This window comes from Centruroides sculpturatus, unplaced genomic scaffold, assembly GCF_000671375.1.
Source record: "Centruroides sculpturatus isolate CEXI.00-Female unplaced genomic scaffold, Cexi_2.0 scaffold844, whole genome shotgun sequence".
NCBI classification, from domain to species: Eukaryota; Metazoa; Arthropoda; class Arachnida; order Scorpiones; family Buthidae; genus Centruroides; species Centruroides sculpturatus.
The window spans coordinates 51,449-72,674 of NW_019385027.1; the positions used below are offsets into that span (position 1 = coordinate 51,449).

Sequence of the window (21,226 nt, forward strand, 5' to 3'; positions counted from 1 at the left end):
AGGTCTGTCTTATCAGGTAAATTACTGTACACAGTGTATTCATTAATTTTCATTTTCATGTAGTAAAGGCTTTATGCCTTCATAAAGTACGTACTTTTCCTTTGTTTAAGGGTATTTGGGCAGTTTATTCTCTGTTGTATTCTCCAGCAAACAATACATACAAGTACAGTACACTATTTTCTGAGGAAACACTCATACTTATCCTTTTTTAACCCCATTCCCGATAACCCGGCATTTTCACAAACTCGGCCACACTTCGGTCCACATTAGGCCGAGTTTTCGAGGTTCTACTGTAGTATGTAAATAGAAGACACGACACAATATAAATAAAAGAAATGAATTCCACTCAGAAAAAGATTTTTGGAAAATTTTCTAGTTCTTTTTTTTTTCTTTTTCTTTGGAAGCTGCCATGGCCCCTTAGCTTCCCTGGGTGTGCGTGCCACTGTGTAGAAATATGGTTCCTTTGACTTTCTTGCTCCTACAGGTATGATCTACAGCTCTAAGGTCTCAGCTGTCTCATTTAGCGGTGTAATTGTACCAGTATTTGTATTTCTGTGACAATAGGATGGGAATTATGAGATGTTTACTGGCTTCCAAAAATGCAGAAAAATATGGGTTTATTAAATTTGATAATGTAATGGGTTGCGTTTTAATTTAACTTAACTATAATTTATTATTGATTAACTCCTTATGACCAGTGCTGAATGGATAAAGTCACTGAACATTGGTAGTGATCCTGGATTTACACTGGGTCAGCCATGTAGATTGTTTTCCAGCTTAACAAATGCAGCAATCAATGCAATCTTTTCACCATGATAATTGATTTATACAGGCTTATAAAACAGAGTTTAGGTAAGATAGATTTACACTCTTTAGATGACTTAATCCTGTATACTGGCATTGACATAACTCCATTTGCACAAATGCCATCAGGAATCATTAGGAAAAACTTGATGAAGATTGTAAGAACCTGATGCAGAACTGATTTCCTAATAGAATATCATATGAATGGAGTTATATCAATGTTGTTATACAGAATTTAGTAACCTAAAGGATATGAATCTTTACCCAAGTTCCATTTTACATGCCTGAGTAAAGGGATTAACATTGTGAGAAGATTGTTTGCATTGATTGCTATGCTTGTTAAGCTGAAAAATGCTTAACAAGCAAATCTGCTAATGCCTACATGCATGAATCCACATGAAATCATTACATTTTATGGGATGCTGGTCATGCAGAGTTTTATGGATTATTCTACTTGTATGTAACACCCAAGCTTGTTTCCCATAGAAAATTCTCTTGGGAGGACTTTGTTGTGTTGCCATCCTATCAAAGAAATTATATATATATATTTATATATCTTATTTAAGAAATGCTTATTTAACAGAAAATTTTAGTCAACATAATGATATGGCAAACTTATAAGAAATTTGATACAAAATATGTGATTTCTGCTGTTTATCTTTAAAAAAATACTTTTTTAAAATAATAATTGTTGTGACTTCTAAAAGTGTAATAAATAAATAAACATAATTTATTTTGTGAATTAGATTTAGACTCGTATTAAATTATTTCGATCAGTTACATTTTTATTAAATTTTATAATAAAAAGTTACCAACTTTTAACTTCAAATAAAATTAATTAAAAATAAAATTATAAGTATCATTGATGATGAAATCAAAATTCTTCTGTCATATTTATCATATGGTTCTCTAAACTCAATAACTTTTAGTTGCATTGAGTATGCTGAGTGTCTATTAAGCTCATTTATAATTGGTGTACTGAATTTTAGAATATTTTGATGGAAATTGTTTTATCATCATTGATTTGTTTATTAAACTTTTGAATGCATCTATACCAAATTATTTCTAAGATATCTATAGATAAAAGTAATTAATTTCATGTAATTCTCAAATGAAATTACTGCCACATATTGTTAAATGTCACTGCTAGAAACTTAGTGCAATTTATGTGGAACTACTCTAACATTTGATGTGCTAATAACATTTTGGAATTGATGTTACAGAATTTTAAAAAATTTAAGTACTGTGTTTGACCAGATGTCTGTGTTAAGATTTAAGTACTTTGGAAAAATTTACAGTATATGATAAAAAATTTTGAACTAATAGTGAACTTGACATGTATAATACATGATAACATAACTGCATTTTGTTTTATTCAAAGTCAAGTTGAATTTAATCTTGAATGTATTAAGCAATTTGAGTAGTATTTGTTAACATGGAGATAAACAAGCACAATGGTTTGAAATTTAGTATGAAATTCTAAAAAAACTAACTTGAAAAGATTTAAAATGATAAAAAGTCTTTTGTAGATGAAATTCTGAATTGATCATTAAACTGAAGAATTAAATGCTCCACAATTATCATTTAATAATTAGAGAAATGACTGAATAAGCCTTCTCAGTCAGTCATTGTTTGTGGCAGATAATTGTAATTAAAAATATAGATATGTGTTGTTATAAGATTCGTTTTGCATATTTTTATGGTTCTCTGAAAAAAAACTTGCTTTACATTTGCTGGAATTTTTTAGAATAAGAGAAAGAGGATGAAAACTTCTTTAAAGCAGTTATATTAGAAATGAGACACAGATATGTGATTATGATCAAAATCAGTTCATTATAATTTTAGTGATTATTTTATTTGACGATGTCCGTGTTGAATGGACATCATCATTTAGCCCGATGATGCCTGTTTATTTGGTTTTTGTGGCTGTTTTTATCAAATTTATGTTTCTCACTATTAAAATTTTCATACTACAAATTTAGTATTACTAATATTAAAATATTTTTAGTATAGTATTAATATTTTTAAGATCTAAAAATATACAAATTATATAAATATTAAAAAAAATTTAAATGTTTTTAGGCTAGTTCAGTACCAGCATCTGTGACAGAACAAATTATTGAATCTTCAAATACTTCTACACTTTTAGAAGCTGTTGAACCTAGTTTGATTAGTCAAGGTCTTGGTGGTTGGACTCCTGTTGGACTATTACAACATGCTTTTGAATATTGCCATATAGATTTTGACATGCCATGGTGGTTAACAATTGTTGTTAGTAAGTATATATTTATTAATAACTTAGTAAAAATTTATTTGAGAGTTTACTAGTTGTTCATAATAGTGTGATTTGCTTTTTTGTGAAAAATTACATTTTGCATATTTAATTTAGAATGTTTCATTGGAATAAAATTTGAATACCATATCATCTCCTTATTTTTTCTAACATTTATACTCATATTCTGGGCTATGTGAAAATTTATAAATTTAGAATTAACTTTCAAATTTTAAATATTCCAAAGCAATTATTAAAAACATAACAATAATAATAAATTATTATATTTTAAATTAAAATTGAAGACCAAGTCTTTCAGAAAAGTAGTCAGACTTGGTCTTCAATTTTAATTTTAAACTTTAATCATCATCTGCCAAAAAAATTTAAACATTATATTATATATTTATATCTAAAAACAATTCATTCATTAACAAATTTTAACTATTAAAAATGCTTAAAAATACAACTACTATTTAATTTACATGCATTTTAAACAATTGATTCAAAAAATATACAAAGGAAATAAATTCTAAATAGGTTACTAATATAACAANTTTTAAATTGTAAAAATTTAAAAAAATATGTTATCCGATGCTATTAATTGTATCAAGTTTGTGACTTAAATTCAATTTAATGACTTTTACTATTACTTTCTATTTTGAAGACGTATCAGTGTATAAAGGCATACCTAATGCGAAAATTTGTCTTAAGAAAACTCGTTTCTCTACACTCTTTCATTCCTTTCTTTGCTTATTACAATCAAACTTAATTCACGGTAAAGGAACAATTAAGTTCCGTCTTTTCAAAATAATAAAATTATAATAAAAAATTGTTACTTTGATATAAATTTAAATTTTCCGTAACACATTTCAATATAAATTAATCAAAACATAAAGATAATGTTTAGTGCATATTACAAATAAGGTTAAAAAGGGGAATATTTTACGAAAGTAAGTCACAAATTCCATTATCTTTTTGACACTACATTAAGTACTACTTTTTTTATTTACTTATAGAAAATCTGGACACACTTTTCTATTCTTAAATAATAATGAAATACTGAACACTTTGTCCTTATTTTAATATAGGTTATATTAATACATTACAAAATATTGATATAATAGCAATATACTACAATCGGATGATCGAGAAGGTAAAAACAACAGCATTCTCTCTTCGGAACTCGAGTTCGGTCAGGATCCACTCAAATTTTCATGGACGTGTTAATACGAATTAGTTTCTCATAATCCACCTCCATTATGGGTGTAGTCGAATTCATGTGCTTTTTAATGTCTGTAGACTTTTAAAAAATAATTTAAATATTAAAAAAAATTTAAATGTTTTTAGGCTAGTTCAGTACCAGCATCTGTGACAGAACAAATTATTGAATCTTCAAATACTTCTACACTTTTAGAAGCTGTTGAACCTAGTTTGATTAGTCAAGGTCTTGGTGGTTGGACTCCTGTTGGACTATTACAACATGCTTTTGAATATTGCCATATAGATTTTGACATGCCATGGTGGTTAACAATTGTTGTTAGTAAGTATATATTTATTAATAACTTAGTAAAAATTTATTTGAGAGTTTACTAGTTGTTCATAATAGTGTGATTTGCTTTTTTGTGAAAAATTACATTTTGCATATTTAATTTAGAATGTTTCATTGGAATAAAATTTGAATACCATATCATCTCCTTATTTTTTCTAACATTTATACTCATATTCTGGGCTATGTGAAAATTTATAAATTTAGAATTAACTTTCAAATTTTAAATATTCCAAAGCAATTATTAAAAACATAACAATAATAATAAATTATTATATTTTAAATTAAAATTGAAGACCAAGTCTTTCAGAAAAGTAGTCAGACTTGGTCTTCAATTTTAATTTTAAACTTTAATCATCATCTGCCAAAAAAATTTAAACATTATATTATATATTTATATCTAAAAACAATTCATTCATTAACAAATTTTAACTATTAAAAATGCTTAAAAATACAACTACTATTTAATTTACATGCATTTTAAACAATTGATTCAAAAAATATACAAAGGAAATAAATTCTAAATAGGTTACTAATATAACAAATTACTTTAACTTAGCAATTATATGTTAGGTGTCTAACAAGATTACCATGTTAATTATTTTTCATATGCAGAAAACTAGAAATATTCATGAACTTTAAATAGTTTAATAAGCTCTTTAAAATGGATTTAAGTGTAAATTTAGAATTCTAGCCTGTTTCATCAACAACTTTTTATTTATCAAACATTTTTGGCTATCTTAGTAGCTATCCTCAGGATCAAACATTCATGTACTAGACTTCTTTTAAATTAGATTTTAATTTTGACATTCTTAGAAGTGTTCTAAATATGAATTGATTATATATAATAAAAAAAAACACAAAAAATAATAATAAAGATACCATAAAATACAAACAATGATGATAAACTACAAATCAATTGAATATAATGATAAATAAAAAATTGTTACTGGAACAAACTAGAACTCTTTAAATTTAAGTAGTTTGTTAAATCTTAGAATTTTTTTGAACATTACTATATTACAAAGGATTTCCATCAAGAGTTTGCAAAAAGATTTTATGCAAACTCTTGATATATTAAGTTTTACACACTTATTTGTGTGTTGAGGCAGAGAAGATCTTCCAAATATTTGTTTGAAAGATCTTCATTGTTCTTTCTGTGATGTAAGAAGGATAGAAATGTAGACACTGTGTGCATTTTTAGTTATTCATATTTACTTCTAAACCTTGATAATATAAAGTAACATTCCAAAAATATTTTTTATTTTTTACAAATTGCTAAATGTTTGACTTGTACTATAATACCAATTTTAATTAACATATAATATAGATTATATTTTATTTTACTTTTAATCATAATATATCAGTGAGTTTTCTTCATAATTATTGTCAAAATAGTTATAATTAGTTTTGGATGTTTTATAATTGATGACTATGCGACAGATATAAAATTTCTCATAAATTTTCTTATATTTAATTATATTACATATTCAAAAAAAATGTTTTTTAAAGTTGAATTAGTAAAATATTTCTTAAATTTTGATTTTTAATAATAATATATTAATAAGCAAAATTATGATTTTATATTTGAATTATTATAGGTACTGTTGTTATAAGGACATTAATGTTTCCACTGGTAATAAAGGCACAAAAAAATGCAATAAAAATGAATAACACACTACCTCAGATGCAGGTATTGCAAATGAAAATGTCAAATGCAAGAAGAAGTGGTAATGCATTAGAAGGTATGTAAATAAATAAAAAGTAGTAAGCTTTTATGATACTTTTTATCATAAAGTACAGTCGACCCCCCTATAAGATAGAGATACGTTCCATTCTCTAGGAATCCGCTTTCTTACGAATCCTTCCAATCACAACCCGACACGTGTCAAGTTTACGGACTACGGCTGTTTGAAAGATTTTCTTCCATAAAATTAATCGATTCTAGACTAATCCGACTCAACATTTCCAAAATACGTATATATTTTTTGGGAATAATCCGTATAAACTACGCTATAAACAAAAAATTGTAGGATTACTTACCGAGTGTCACCATTCGACATTGCCATTGCTCAACATTGTTTTCGTCGCGGAACAGCTCAGCAAAGAGCGGCCGATTTCTAACAACTTATTTTTCTGTGAAAACTTCGTTGAACTTCGGAGACATCATTAATATAAATAATTTTAATCGCCGTTGAATAAGAAATGTTTCTTTCACAAGAAATGTATAAAATTACAGTACTGTATTAGACTTACGGTACCTAATTTACATACTGACAGACGATAGTTAGCGTAAAAATCTCCGTAGCGTGGCGCCACGCTAGACGGCGGAAATTATATATTTAATTATAACAAAGTTACAATAAGTTAATATATAATTATATATACAGTACCTAATTTATATATAATTAATATATAATTATATGTACAGTACCTAATTTATATATAATTTATATAATACTGTCCAGACGATAGAAATCTCTCCGTAGCGTGGCGCTACGGACGGCGGGAAAGTAGTTCGGCTTCCTGATGACGTTTGAGGTGTTTATAGGGAACTTTTACTATTTTTTACGGATACCGGTAGCAATTTTTTCGTAGTTTTATAGGAATCGTAACTATAGGGACCGTAATTATAGGGGGGTCGACTGTATATTATATCATATAAGCCCCATTTTCAATATTAAATATATTAATAAAAAATTACAAGTAAAATTATAAAGTAAAAATTTATATTTCTTTGAGAACTGTAATCAAATTATTTAATAAAATTCAATTAAGTAAATTATTATGAAAATTTCAGCATATTTTATAAATTAATATATTTATGATTATGGATTTATCGATATTCATAAAACAGTCAGAAAAAATTACTTTAAAACACAAAAGTAGTTCTTATTAGCTGAAAAAAATAAGATTAAAATACAAAATTCAAATATTATTCTAAGGCATAAGACAAAAATGATATTTTACATTATTTTATGATTTAAATTGAAGTTATACATAATCAAAATTTAAAGCATAAATGTTAAAAAATATTTTTTAAGGATATAAGAAAATCAAATGTTTTTTAATTCTTAAAAATAAAAAATTGGAAATAAATTACTGCAATAACTGGATGTACAATGTAATAAATTACATGAATTTATTAAACAAACTAACATTTTCAATCTTGTTTAAAGGCTATCATCAGGTACTGATGTTAGGACAAAACAGATGAAACAAAAAACAAAATTTTAAAATACAAAAACTGTTGTACAATTTAAAACATATTGAATGTTGTATGTGCAAAGGTAAAACATAAAAGTAGGTTAACAATTTATTAAAATAAAATCATTTGTTTTATGAATTTAACAAATTAATAAATCAGAATGTTATCATTGCCTTTAAACAAGATTGAAAACGTTTGTTTAATAAATTTGTGTTCTTCACTACTGGATATAGGTGTTTTTTAGAAGTAAAATTTAATAAAGTATAAAAATTTTCATTTTATTTTAAATTGGAAATTTTAAAATTTTTTTATTAAGTTTTTTTTTATGATTTAAAGTAATACAAAAATTTAAAACTAATATTTCATTATAGAATATTAGTTTTAAATCACTTTCTAATATGTGGTACAATTTACGAATGTCTGTGCCATGTTTAAGAAAAAAATTTAAAACTAATATTCTGTAAAGTGTTTTAAAACTCAATAAAACTTGTTATTATTATTAAGATGGACAAATGCTTTTTTTATATAAAGTCTTTCTATTAACTATTAGTTAACTGAGGCAGAGTTCTAGTGAAGCCTCTTTTATATAGCTTATATTGAGTTTGTTCTCAAGATTTTGATTGAACATTGTCATTTTACATATGAAACAATGAAATTAAAAATGTTATAAAAATTTTGGTCCATGTTTTCATTTCTTTTTTATGTTAGCAGTGATGTCACAGATGCAGTAGCAGCAAATGATCATTGTAGATGACCACTCCCCAAAATAATAATATTGACTTACTAGCACTTTAATTTGTTTTCTATCCATGTTTGAACAGAAAACAAATTGTGCCTAGTATTAGAAAATAACAATTGTTTGATTATAGTCTTATTAAAACTAGGATTAGAAATTTTATTTCTAATCTTAACAATCTACATATATATTACTATATATTTAATTTTACTTATATGTCTTGCTTACTTTATTTTTTAAAAATTTATCTTTACTAAAAAGTTTACAATAATAACTTCATGAAGTTTTTAACAATAATTTTTTGTTATCCTGTGCTTATGACATTATTTAGTAATTATAATTTTATTTCTTTTTATTTGCAGCTACTAAATATGCCCATGAATTGGCATTTTTCATGAAAGAGAATGGAATTGATCCCTTAAAAGGATTAATTGTTCCTCTAGTACAGGTGAACTGTTTTCTAAATTTATAATATAATTTGTAAGGTATATTTATATATAAACTACATTGACTCATTAATCCACTCATTCATTGATTTACTCAATGACATGAAATTCTTGAATGAAAGCAGACTTCATCACAAAAAAATAAAGCAATGCAATTGAAAGAGGATGTCATATATATTATTTAAAATATCCATAAACTTGTAAAATTAAGATGTGTTGTTTTGAGGCATCAAAATTTAACTCTCAATGTTTCAATGAATATCATAAGTGTCTTAACAGTTGATTTTTACATGTATAGTACTTTCTCTTTTCTTAACCTGCAATCACATGAGTAGCAGTGATGGTTTTTCACAGACATTTTTTACCAAATTGACTTACTTAGCTGTGCTTCCATGATATCCTCATGCTACATGTTATCCTTCAATCAAAAAATATTTTCCACTTATGACAGGCGCTCAAATAACCACTGTAGTAAATTGCCACCTTACACATGCACTCATGTACAATTTTTTGTTTTTATCACAGGATCACATGCATAACATGGCAGTTTTTCACTCTGACATCATTTTTGGTAACCTCCATTTGTAAGACTTCCATGATGTCATTTTCAGTGACAACATGGAAGTTTTACAAGATTGTTACAAGACATAGTCATGACGTTGTGGATATTTGTCAGCTATGCATGATATAATGATATGGCAGTAAGCAACTTGCTACAATCTTGAATGCTTATCTTCATAAGTTAGCCTGGGACTCTGATCTTCAACAATTTAAATGTTTTTATGGCTTTATTTCATATTCAAATAATACAGAAAAATCATTTTATGGTCCTTCTGAAAGTCTCATTACCTCAGCCCTCCCATTATTTTCAACTGAAGTCCATTTCACATTATCACATGCTATCTCAAAGTTTAAGAGTTCCCTATGAGAGCCCAGTCAAGGACAATGTTCTGTAAACAAGCAATATCATAAAGTAAATGTATGATGATAAAATTTGGCATGTGCAGAGAAGACACATTTCAAAGACACTCAACGTCTTGATGTATATATTTATTAATCTTGTTATGCAGGGTATATCAGAATGACGTTTTAAAAATCTGGGGGATTGTAGAGGAGGAAATTTTGAACGTTTTGATATAAGGAACCTATAGCCGAAAATGTGATATAAAGTTTCTACAGCACTTTGCACGTTCTATGCAGTCAATATGCTGAATGAAACAGCAGAATACAGTATTTATGACAAGTTTTATTGACAAAACAGTAGAGTACAATCAAACTGTACATCGAATCAGTGGCTGCACTACTTTAGAGTAAATGTTCAATGTGACGACCACCAACTTCATTACATAATGTGCAACGACAAACCATGTTTTGTCCAACCCTCTGTAAGATGCCACACTCCCCTTTGATGGTATTAAATGTTGTAAAGATGTGCTCCGTAAGCTCATGAACTGTTCTACAAGTGTTGCATATACAAGGGACTCACATTGACTAGTTGTGTGTTTACAGCACAGCGCCAGTGGATGCAAGGGGTGACCTGAAGGACGACAAGCACTAAGTACACAACATCCTGTACACAGGCTCAGTTAGACCACTGTAGTTGTGTGTTTACAGTCTTCCATCCGCAGCAATAATATGACGTCAATGGACAGAAGGGTAGCTACCAAAGTGAAGAGCAGCCAAGCACTTCCTACTGCTGTAGACACTTTAGTTCAAATTTCCAGCTACAGGTTTCTTATATCAAAATGTTCACAATTTTATCCTCTATAATCACCCAAATTTTTAAAACGTCATTCCTGTATATGTATAGTCATTAGCATTATTTGCTGTTAATCTTTTATATGATTTCATAACTATTATAGCTATGCCATATATAAAATATTAACATTTTAAACTGTTTGTAATAGTAATTTATTCATTTTTTATTTTTCATGAACATTAGACTTTTATGAGAAGATATATCAGGTTAATACCTAAGGTTTTACATATTTTTTATATAATCATTTAACTATTACATAACTGTTAAAATAAATCCCTTAACTCCAAATTCTCACATTATGAATTAAAAAATTAAACTATCTAAATTTAAATACAAATTGTTTTAAAATAAAATATATATATATTAAATATACCTTTANTACATTAATTTGAATTTATATTAAATTTATAATCAGTAATGCAAAAATGAATATATATAGAGTATAATATTGTATATGATCTCTTAATGAATTTATATATTTATATTTAATTTTTTCCTGTTTGTCTAGGCAATTCTATGCTATTGGGCTACAAGTAATATATATTCATTATGTCAGGTTGCATTTTTAAAAATAAAACCTGTAAGGAAATTTTTTAACATGCCAGAACGAAAAAATCTTCACACTTCTGAATTACCAATGAAAAGCAAAGGTTTTGTAAAAGACATGAAAGAAGGTAATTTAAATATTTTTAATCAATAAATTATTCTTTGAAGTTATATATAAAATAAATAAATACAAATGACAACAGAGTTTAAATAATCATTAATTAGAAAATTAAAAAATATGGATGCCTACAAAGTCTCCAGATAATTTAAAAGTTTGTTTTAAAATATAAATGAAGAGAAAATACTGTGCAGTTTTTTACACAATAAAGAGTATAAGTATTGAAGTTTTAAATATGTTTTTTGGTTTCAGATAAGTAAATGGCATATAAACTGATGATTAGTGCTATTTAAAACTATTTTCACAAGAAAAGACACAGTGTGAAGACTTGCGTATTGAAACAAAATCACACAAATTCAGTGAAATTTCCCATGACAAATCCTATAAATAGCTCAAGAAGTTCATGGAGATAAGAAGTGTATTGGATAAACAGAGGATAAGAATGTTATAATTCATGCAATGAATGATGTCCATAAAGAAGTTTTCTAAATTATGTGGAAAAAAACAATGTTTCTTTATTCTGTGAAGCTTATTGCTTAATAATCTCTTCATTTGTATTTTTAATAAATTTTTAAAAATTGAAAACTTTGTGGATACCCTGTGTATATATATATAATATTATTATGATTAGTTAATATATGTTGGAAGGGTTGTAAAAATATGGCCCTTTCAAATTCATAAGATAATATTACAAACTTCTCTTAAAATTATTGTGGCAATTATTGTATTGAGAGTTAATAATTGTTAATTTCAGCATGTTTATAAAGAAATTTATAATTTTATTATGCATATTAAATAATATGGTTCTAAGTTATTGATAGATTTCAATTTTAATAATTGATTCATGTGTTATAGTTAGGTGGAGAAGGAGGACAACTTCCAGCAAACATGAGACTTATGAAATATGTCTTGAGAGCAATGCCTATTGTTATTTTTCCTTTTATCATTAATTTTCCATCTGTGAGTATAATTTTACTTAATTCCTTAAAATTTATTAAATGAAGCAAATAAATATTATCTTCAACACTATTATTATTCATTATTTTAATAAATTATTATTTCAAATAATTATTTATTAAACTATTTTATTACAAATTCAGTAGAATTTAAGTTTTGAGTTAATAATATATATCAATTTATCAGGAACTACTGGAAGGAAAATCACAAGTACTAGACTGAAACACCTTTAAAATTCTAAGACAATAAAATTTAATTCAACAAACTATTATTAAATTATCAAAAATGTTGTTATGGGCTATTTAACATCATTGAAAATCTTAGTTTGTTAAATTCAAGTTTATTGTGCTGGAATTGTAAATCTAGTAATTATTATTTATATTAAATTGAATTGTATGGATGAAGATTCATCTGAATTATGCATTTTGTAAGAATAAAATATGAATTGTAGTTAATTCTTTCATCAAATTTTACTTATGATATTTTTAAATTTCATTATTGTTTTTTTCTTTATTCTACCTTTATCATAAATACTAAAATTGATAATCATTTCAATTTTGTTAACTCTGCCAATTGTAGTTAAGATTATAGTATAAGGTTGTTTGGCAATTTTTAACATCCTTTGAAAATGTTTTTGAAATTATATTCAAATCCAAACTCTCACCATAATTAATTGGGCTATTATTATGCTATAATTAATAATTAGAAACTAAGCAATTCGGTACTAGAAGTAGACATTAGGTATCTAATGTCTACCTCTAGTACCAAATTACTTAGTTTTGGCCTTTTTGGCTGGTACTTTACTTTAGTAGTGGCCTTTGGGATGTTGACATATAGGAAATTATATTCTCACCAACATATCAGATAGTGCTTTTAGTGTTTTTTTACTATTTATTATTGTTTTTCTTGAAAAACTTAAAACTGTATTTTTACATTATTATTCTTGTTTATATTAAAATTAAAATTATAAAAATAGATTTCAAAGTTACAATCACATAGAGTTTATATTCTCAGTTTATGAAAATTTATTAAACTTTTTGACATTAATGTAATCTTGTAAAAAATTTAATTTATGATTTTCATCATAGCATTTCTGAAAATGAAATTGTAATGAATGAAAAATAATTTAAAAGTTATTAAAAGTCAGAAGTTGAAATTGATATTTTATGTTTAATTTAAGTACTATTGACAGAAAAACTATCAAAAATTACTAAATGGTTTGCATTAATTTTTATATATTATGCTGTCTTTATTCTTAATCAAAAACAAATTATCAAAAATAGTCAAACACAATTTCTATAAAATATTGTATTTTAGCTATCTAAAATTTTAAGTTATATTTTTGATTATTATAACTAATCCATAATTCTTTGTTTAAAATATATAGAGTTTATTAAAATTTTAATTTTATATATAACAAGAAATTACTAATTCACTTGAAATACGATTAATCTTTACATTAATTTGAATTTATATTAAATTTATAATCAGTAATGCAAAAATGAATATATATAGAGTATAATATTGTATATGATCTCTTAATGAATTTATATATTTATATTTAATTTTTTCCTGTTTGTCTAGGCAATTCTATGCTATTGGGCTACAAGTAATATATATTCATTATGTCAGGTTGCATTTTTAAAAATAAAACCTGTAAGGAAATTTTTTAACATGCCAGAACGAAAAAATCTTCACACTTCTGAATTACCAATGAAAAGCAAAGGTTTTGTAAAAGACATGAAAGAAGGTAATTTAAATATTTTTAATCAATAAATTATTCTTTGAAGTTATATATAAAATAAATAAATACAAATGACAACAGAGTTTAAATAATCATTAATTAGAAAATTAAAAAATATGGATGCCTACAAAGTCTCCAGATAATTTAAAAGTTTGTTTTAAAATATAAATGAAGAGAAAATACTGTGCAGTTTTTTACACAATAAAGAGTATAAGTATTGAAGTTTTAAATATGTTTTTTGGTTTCAGATAAGTAAATGGCATATAAACTGATGATTAGTGCTATTTAAAACTATTTTCACAAGAAAAGACACAGTGTGAAGACTTGCGTATTGAAACAAAATCACACAAATTCAGTGAAATTTCCCATGACAAATCCTATAAATAGCTCAAGAAGTTCATGGAGATAAGAAGTGTATTGGATAAACAGAGGATAAGAATGTTATAATTCATGCAATGAATGATGTCCATAAAGAAGTTTTCTAAATTATGTGGAAAAAAACAATGTTTCTTTATTCTGTGAAGCTTATTGCTTAATAATCTCTTCATTTGTATTTTTAATAAATTTTTAAAAATTGAAAACTTTGTGGATACCCTGTGTATATATATATAATATAATATTAAAATTGGCAATTATAAAAATAGAAAAGATATTTTTTAGGTACAGTAGAAGTCTGTTTATCTGAAGTAATATGGACCAATACTAATTTGGATAACTGAAAACTCAGATAAAATGGATAACCAATTTATATTAAAAATTATTAATATGAAAGATTTATATGATATCACTATTAAGCCTCTTTTTATGTTTTAGTGAACTTATTCATATGTAAGAACATTTTTTTACATTATTATACAGCTAATACATGAAATAGTTTTAAGAATAAAACTGCATATTATAGTTAAATTTTAAAATTAATAATAATAAAAATGATAAAAGTTTAAAAAACTGTTTAATGGGGCTGAAAAATACTTTAATTTAAAAATATATAAAATACAAGAATAAACTCATCCTTTTCCAACTTCAGAGGTGATTTTAAAACATTCAAACAACACTTAAATCTATAAAGAATTATTTTAATTCTTAAACTTCATAAGTTAAAAATAAGATTTAATATGAATAGTTTCTCACATTGAAGTTAAATGGTAAAGGGTAACACAAACAAACCATTTTGTAATACTTGTTATCATTTTAAACTTTCTTTAAAAAATCCTTTAGAGTTTCTTGTATTATAGCAATTCCTCTCTTGTTTGTTGAAATGTTTCATAGTCATTTTAATATCATTTTTAGCATGCTCCACTGTAGTAGTGAAGTGAAGTGCCTATGTTAGGAGTTTTGTTTGTCTGTTAGACATTATAAATTCAAGATTATGATTTGTTTAATCCATTCATTGTGCATGTCCATGCATGCACAATGACTCTGTTCACTTTTGTTACCTAAGTGTTATGTTTCATTCAATCCATTCATTGCACAGGTGCGTGCACATGTGCAAAAGGGAACTGAACATTTTCATTTATGGTTACTGTAAGCTATAGTAAAAACTATGTGGTTTCTCTGGAATCTATAAATCACATCCCTTACAGTATATTCAGTGAAAAATTCTTCTGAACAACTACTTGATTCCAAGAATTTATAAAATTTATTTTAAACAAAATTAATATTTGATTCATTTTTGTTGAGCATGCTATCAGATCAGCTTGACCAATCTTTTTTCATCCATTATCACTGAGCTACCCCTCATTATGAGCCTGGCACAAAAGGTATGAAAAAATGCCTGTAATGTCCACAGGATGGAAAAAGTTTAAAAGAATGTTATCTCAACCTAGCCATGCACTTGGTTCTGTACAAGTTACAAGTCACTGTAGTATTTATGCACTCAATGCATTCACAGCAAAACTTTTATGAATTATAAGTAAAGCAGTTTATTCACTTATGTATATAGATACTATTGTTAAAAGCTAGATACATTATAAATAGAGATTATTTGGAAATAAAAACAATTTTTATTAATTACTTTATATATGTTTTAGGAAATTTTGTAAAAAGATATGTATGCATAAATAAGTGAAAAATAAAATCTCTTNTCACAATGCTAAACTTCAATTTTTTATCATATTTTTAATTTATTTAATTTAAAATGTATGTTCTCCACCTCAAATCAGTAGTGTCTTGCACCTATATATCATACTTCTCCATTAGAAATAGAGTTGTGCCAGTTATCTATATAAGGCTTTTTAGGAAAAAATCTTTGTTGAAATAATGTAACTTTCAATTTGCACCACAAGTTTGCATATAGTTAATCAGGTTCTCCTGCCCTAGTCTTTCCATATCTGATCTCTTCTTTCACCTATCTAACTCTATTCTCAAGATTAAGGAGAGACAGACAGACAACAGTTGGAATTTATAGGTCTACAATTTTTTTCAAATTACAGCCCAATAAGTTACATTATAAAAAAATAAATGCATAATTATTATTAACTCAAATATTTATATGAAAATTGCACTATAAACATCAGAACTAAATAAAAATTACATGAGAGGATAGTAATATATATGTTTTAGGAAATTTTGTAAAAAGATATGTATGCATAAATAAGTGAAAAATAAAATCTCTTTTGTTAAAATAACATTTTGTACTCTGAAAAACTGATATTCTGTATGATTTTAAATCAGTACCGAAGTTCACTGGAGTCCAAAATTTTGGCAGTTATATTTATAAACAGTATTGCTGGCAGGATTTATTTCAAAGGATGCATCAGTGCACAATTGAGCCTAGTGATTGAAATCAAATACTGCCATAATAGTTATGCAAAATTAATGAAACTTTGCAAGCTGAAAAAGATTGCTTTGTGCATTTACAAATAAAATAAAATTTCCATTATATATTTTTTTTTCTGTTTTTCACAATGTTTTGTTTCATCTGGGATGAAAGTTGCCCCTCTCATGGCATCTTTGGTTATTTATAAAGCTTTATTTTATTAATTACTTATGAAGTTCCAATTCAGAAATGTTTCTCAACAGTACTTTGTATTGCATTCAATAATACTCTGGAAATTATTGACTCGTAACTCAATATCATTTTGATTCATGACTTTTGGATGAGAGACCTGGACATTGAATGATACCTAATCTCTCTTGGACCTCTCACAGACCGTTAATACTTTTATGTCAAATAAAAGTATTAACAGACTAGTCTAGACTACAATTTATTAATTAACCTGAATTAATTATTAGTGAATCATTTTCATTGTGATTATACAAAATTTAGCTGTTTAATTTTAAATTTTATGTACTTTTGTTCATTTCTATATTTCTATTTTTTTCTTCAGCATACACCAATGCCAAAGTAACCCGTCAGTTAGAAGAGAGGAGATATTTAGACGATGTGCAGTTTAAAAAAGCAGGTTTAGGACCAATACAGAAAACATATCCTTATGATCCTACCAAGCAGTCAGCAGCTTCAGTTCAGAATAAGTCAAAGAAGTTATAATTTAAAAATATTCCATAATGTATTTTATTTTATAAAAATAAAAATATGTTGAATAGTATTATCATTATTATGATAATGTGTAGTCAGAAAAAATAAATTATATTTATATGACATACTTTTCTACATGCCAGAGGATTGTTTAAGTCCTTTAGTTTATTATTTTAATATAGAATCTAGTTAATGTATGGACTGTAAATGTTGGTTACAGGCTTTGTAGAATAACTTTATAATAATTATAAATACCTAACAAAGGACAGACAGACAGACGGACGACAATGGGAGTCTATGGGTCTACAATGCTCTCAACCTCAAATTAGTAGTGTCTTGCTCCTGTATATCATACTTTTTTTGCTAGCAATAGAATCGTGAAGGTCATATAACTCCGTTCTGGAGATTAAGGAAGGACAGACTGAGGACAGTGGGAATTTATAGTTTCTGTTAACCACAATTATAATAAAAGTCTTATTTATTTAATCTCTTATTTTAATCTACAGTAAAAATGGGTATACAGTATTTAGAAATCTTGTAATATAATTGAGATGGGTAATATAGCAAAAACCAAATGGTTAATGTTGAAATTCGGTACACAGCTAGGGTACCCCATGAGAATGCACACTAAAAAGGGATTTTTAGAAATTCCCCCACGGGGAAAAGGAAAAGGATTAACACACCGAGTGCCCAATCTAACACATTTTAAAAATTCTTTATTCCTCTACTGTACACAATTTAAAGAATTTTTAAAATGTGTTTAAAATGGGGACTCGGTGTGATAAACCCTTACATAAGATAACATTTGTAAATGTAAATCAAATACTATAATATAATAGAAGGGTTAGAAGTACGAAATAATTTAATAATCTTAGTCTTTGCTGTTGTTACTTTTTTGCCCAAGCAATGCTGGGATCATCTGCTTGTATCAATTTACAGTATATTTGTTATATTGCTCGTTATTAGCATTTACAAATTTTCATAAAATTCACTCCTACTCTCAAAATTATGCTTTTTGCCATTTTATAATAATTAAAAATAGACATTTCTTATAACAAAATCCCATAACAGATGGCGCCACACACAATTTATTTATTATGATTAATAGTATAAATGTTTTTTGAAATAGATTTTCAAAAAACTGTTGTTTGTTGATAATGGAATTTGGGACCCCTAGGGCAGTGATTCCCAACCCGGGGTACGCGATAGGTTGTTTAGGGGTACAGAAAAAAGTTAGTTACTATGGCAGAAAAATAATATATTTTGTATCACAAATTAATAGTATTAAAAAATTATTAGGTAAAAAATGTTCCTTGCAGCAATTACAAACTTTATTATACATTTCAAAATGCAAAAATAGAAATAAAAACTTATGTTGACGATTGTACAATGCAACAGATCAATAAATGTTGGGCAGTCCGTCAATGGTAGTGGGTGATTAGTGATTATGCTACGGACTTTTGATGGTGGGGTGTGTTACCGTTATTATTATCATCTTTCAACAATATCTCCACGTATTGTTTGAAAAAAGTATTCTTTTGTTTATAAAAAGTATTTTTTATTGTTAGCAAGGAAAAAGACATAGCTAATTTCATCAGATTTTCTCTACAAGAGGTAATTTTTTTTCATTATTTATTCAATATTTTCATTAATTTTTTATTGACAAGATTGTCTTGTTTACAAAATCGTACTGCCTGCTGTGTTACCAGCTTAGAGGTATGAAGGAGTACATGTCAAAAGTTGCAATTTGGCACAAAGTATTAGGTGCCCAAATCATGCGCGCATAAAAAAAAACAGACTTGTTGGTACTCAGGGTACCGTGAACCGAGTCAAAATAAAATTCAAAATGGCGACACACTCTACAAACAGGCAGTGCGAGATTTGCGCATGCGTTGCTCGTTGGGAAGTTGGAAATGCCACGGGGGTACGCTAATGAAAAAAGGTTGGGAACCGCTGCCCTAGAGAATTAATAAAAAGATAACCCAGACGAAAAAGGGATATAAGCCAAAAGTGCCAGGGGCACTTGGAATTTGTGTCCCTTAAGAGTGCCCCAGAGCTAAGTTTTCAACGGAACTGCCAAGTGATGAGGCTGTTGTAAGACGGCCGGATGGCCGAACGATCAAGGTTGCAGCCTACCGCTCTGGCAGACCCGGAATCGAATCCAGACGGGTCAAGGAATCTCCAGGAATTTTTCGGGGGGTTAGTCCGTTCGGATATGTCGGGCCCGTTCCTCACCACCCGGTCGCCCCATTGTGGACCTGGCCGAACCCATTATGTGCCTACTATAAGAGGCCCTCTTAGTGCCCACAGGGCGGAAAGAGTATAAAAAAAAGAGGCTATTGTAAATTATTCCCTGGTTCGTTGCTAATATATAAACTGTTTTTATAGTTCTCTAAGCTCGTTATTTTTTTTAGTTTTTCATTCAACGGGAATAGTTAACGATCGCTTCTTAGACATTGTTATCGTTAAGAGAATTAATATTTAATTTAAAAATACTCATCAATTTTTATTGTTTGATTAACAAAGTGACAATGTTACCCAATTATTTCGAAAACGCTGTGAATTTATGCGTACTTATATGTCACATTTCTTCTTTTGATAATTTTAAATTAAAAAAAATCTAGCAACGACAGTTGCGTAACTTTTCCGGTAGTTGTGAGTTTTTATTTAAAAAAAAAACTTTTATATTATTAATAAAAAAAATAAATTGTGTTTGGCGCCATCTGTTATCAGATTTTGTTATTAAAAGCTTTATTTAAAATGTAAAATTAAATAATTCGATGGGATATGTTATTAATTTAAAACTGATTAAAAATATATAACTATAATTCTAAAAAAAATTAAAATCCAGAATATAATCTTCGAGTAAACACGCAATCGGCACCGATTTCGATGGATAAAAAAGAAAAAGTAAAAATCAATTTTAAATTAAAAACTTTCTATACTTTTAATTACTATAAAATGGCAAAAAGCTTAATTTTGAAAGTAGGGGTGAGTTTTATAATTAAAAAAAGTGTAAATGTTAACGAATAAAATCTTCGTTAAGTCCTACCCCCTCTCGAGATATGACATATGACCCTCTCTATCTCCTTACCCTTTCGACCTTTTACCATAAAATTTAATAGCATCAATGCTCTCTTATATACAAGCCAACATGCCAAATTTCATTTTTTAATCTTTACCCCATCTTAAAATATTAAGCGAAATACAAACCAACACACACACACATATTCATGGAAACTTTTTTGAATTCAAGTGGTCTCAAAACGTGGATATTTATACAATAGATCCGATAGAGGTAGTATAGATACAATAGACCCGATAGAGATAGTAATATCAAGTCATCAATCTCTAATAATCAATTAATCATAAAGTCATTTGGAACGATAGTGCCTAATCGTAAAACAAGAAAAATAAAACATCGACAACAAGGCCGAGCGCATTAGGGTTTTCAAGAGTGATATTCCCCTTCCGAAAGTAATTAAAAATTAAATAAAACAGTAAGTATATTATATATAATATTTATTTTATAATAAATCATCCAATACCCGATGCTGAGAAAACGTTTATTAAAGAAACATTAACGTTTTCGACCTAATATGATAGGCCGTC

The 21,226-nt window shown here is 27.1% G+C and overlaps 1 protein-coding gene across 1 annotated transcript in view; it reads left to right on the forward strand.

Moving 5' to 3' along the window:
- The window catches only part of LOC111633617 (mitochondrial inner membrane protein OXA1L-like), a 27,844-nt gene extending 10,136 nt beyond the window's left edge, over positions 1-17,708 (forward strand). Inside the window, exons 3-8 of the mRNA XM_023378224.1 lie at positions 2,887-3,079; positions 6,224-6,367; positions 8,929-9,026; positions 12,291-12,395; positions 13,977-14,142; positions 17,466-17,708. Coding sequence (XP_023233992.1) covers positions 2,887-3,079; positions 6,224-6,367; positions 8,929-9,026; positions 12,291-12,395; positions 13,977-14,142; positions 17,466-17,626 — 867 coding nt within the window. The 3' untranslated portion in view covers positions 17,627-17,708. The remainder of the gene's footprint in view (positions 1-2,886; positions 3,080-6,223; positions 6,368-8,928; positions 9,027-12,290; positions 12,396-13,976; positions 14,143-17,465) is intronic.
- Positions 17,709-21,226: the final 3,518 nt, after the last annotated feature.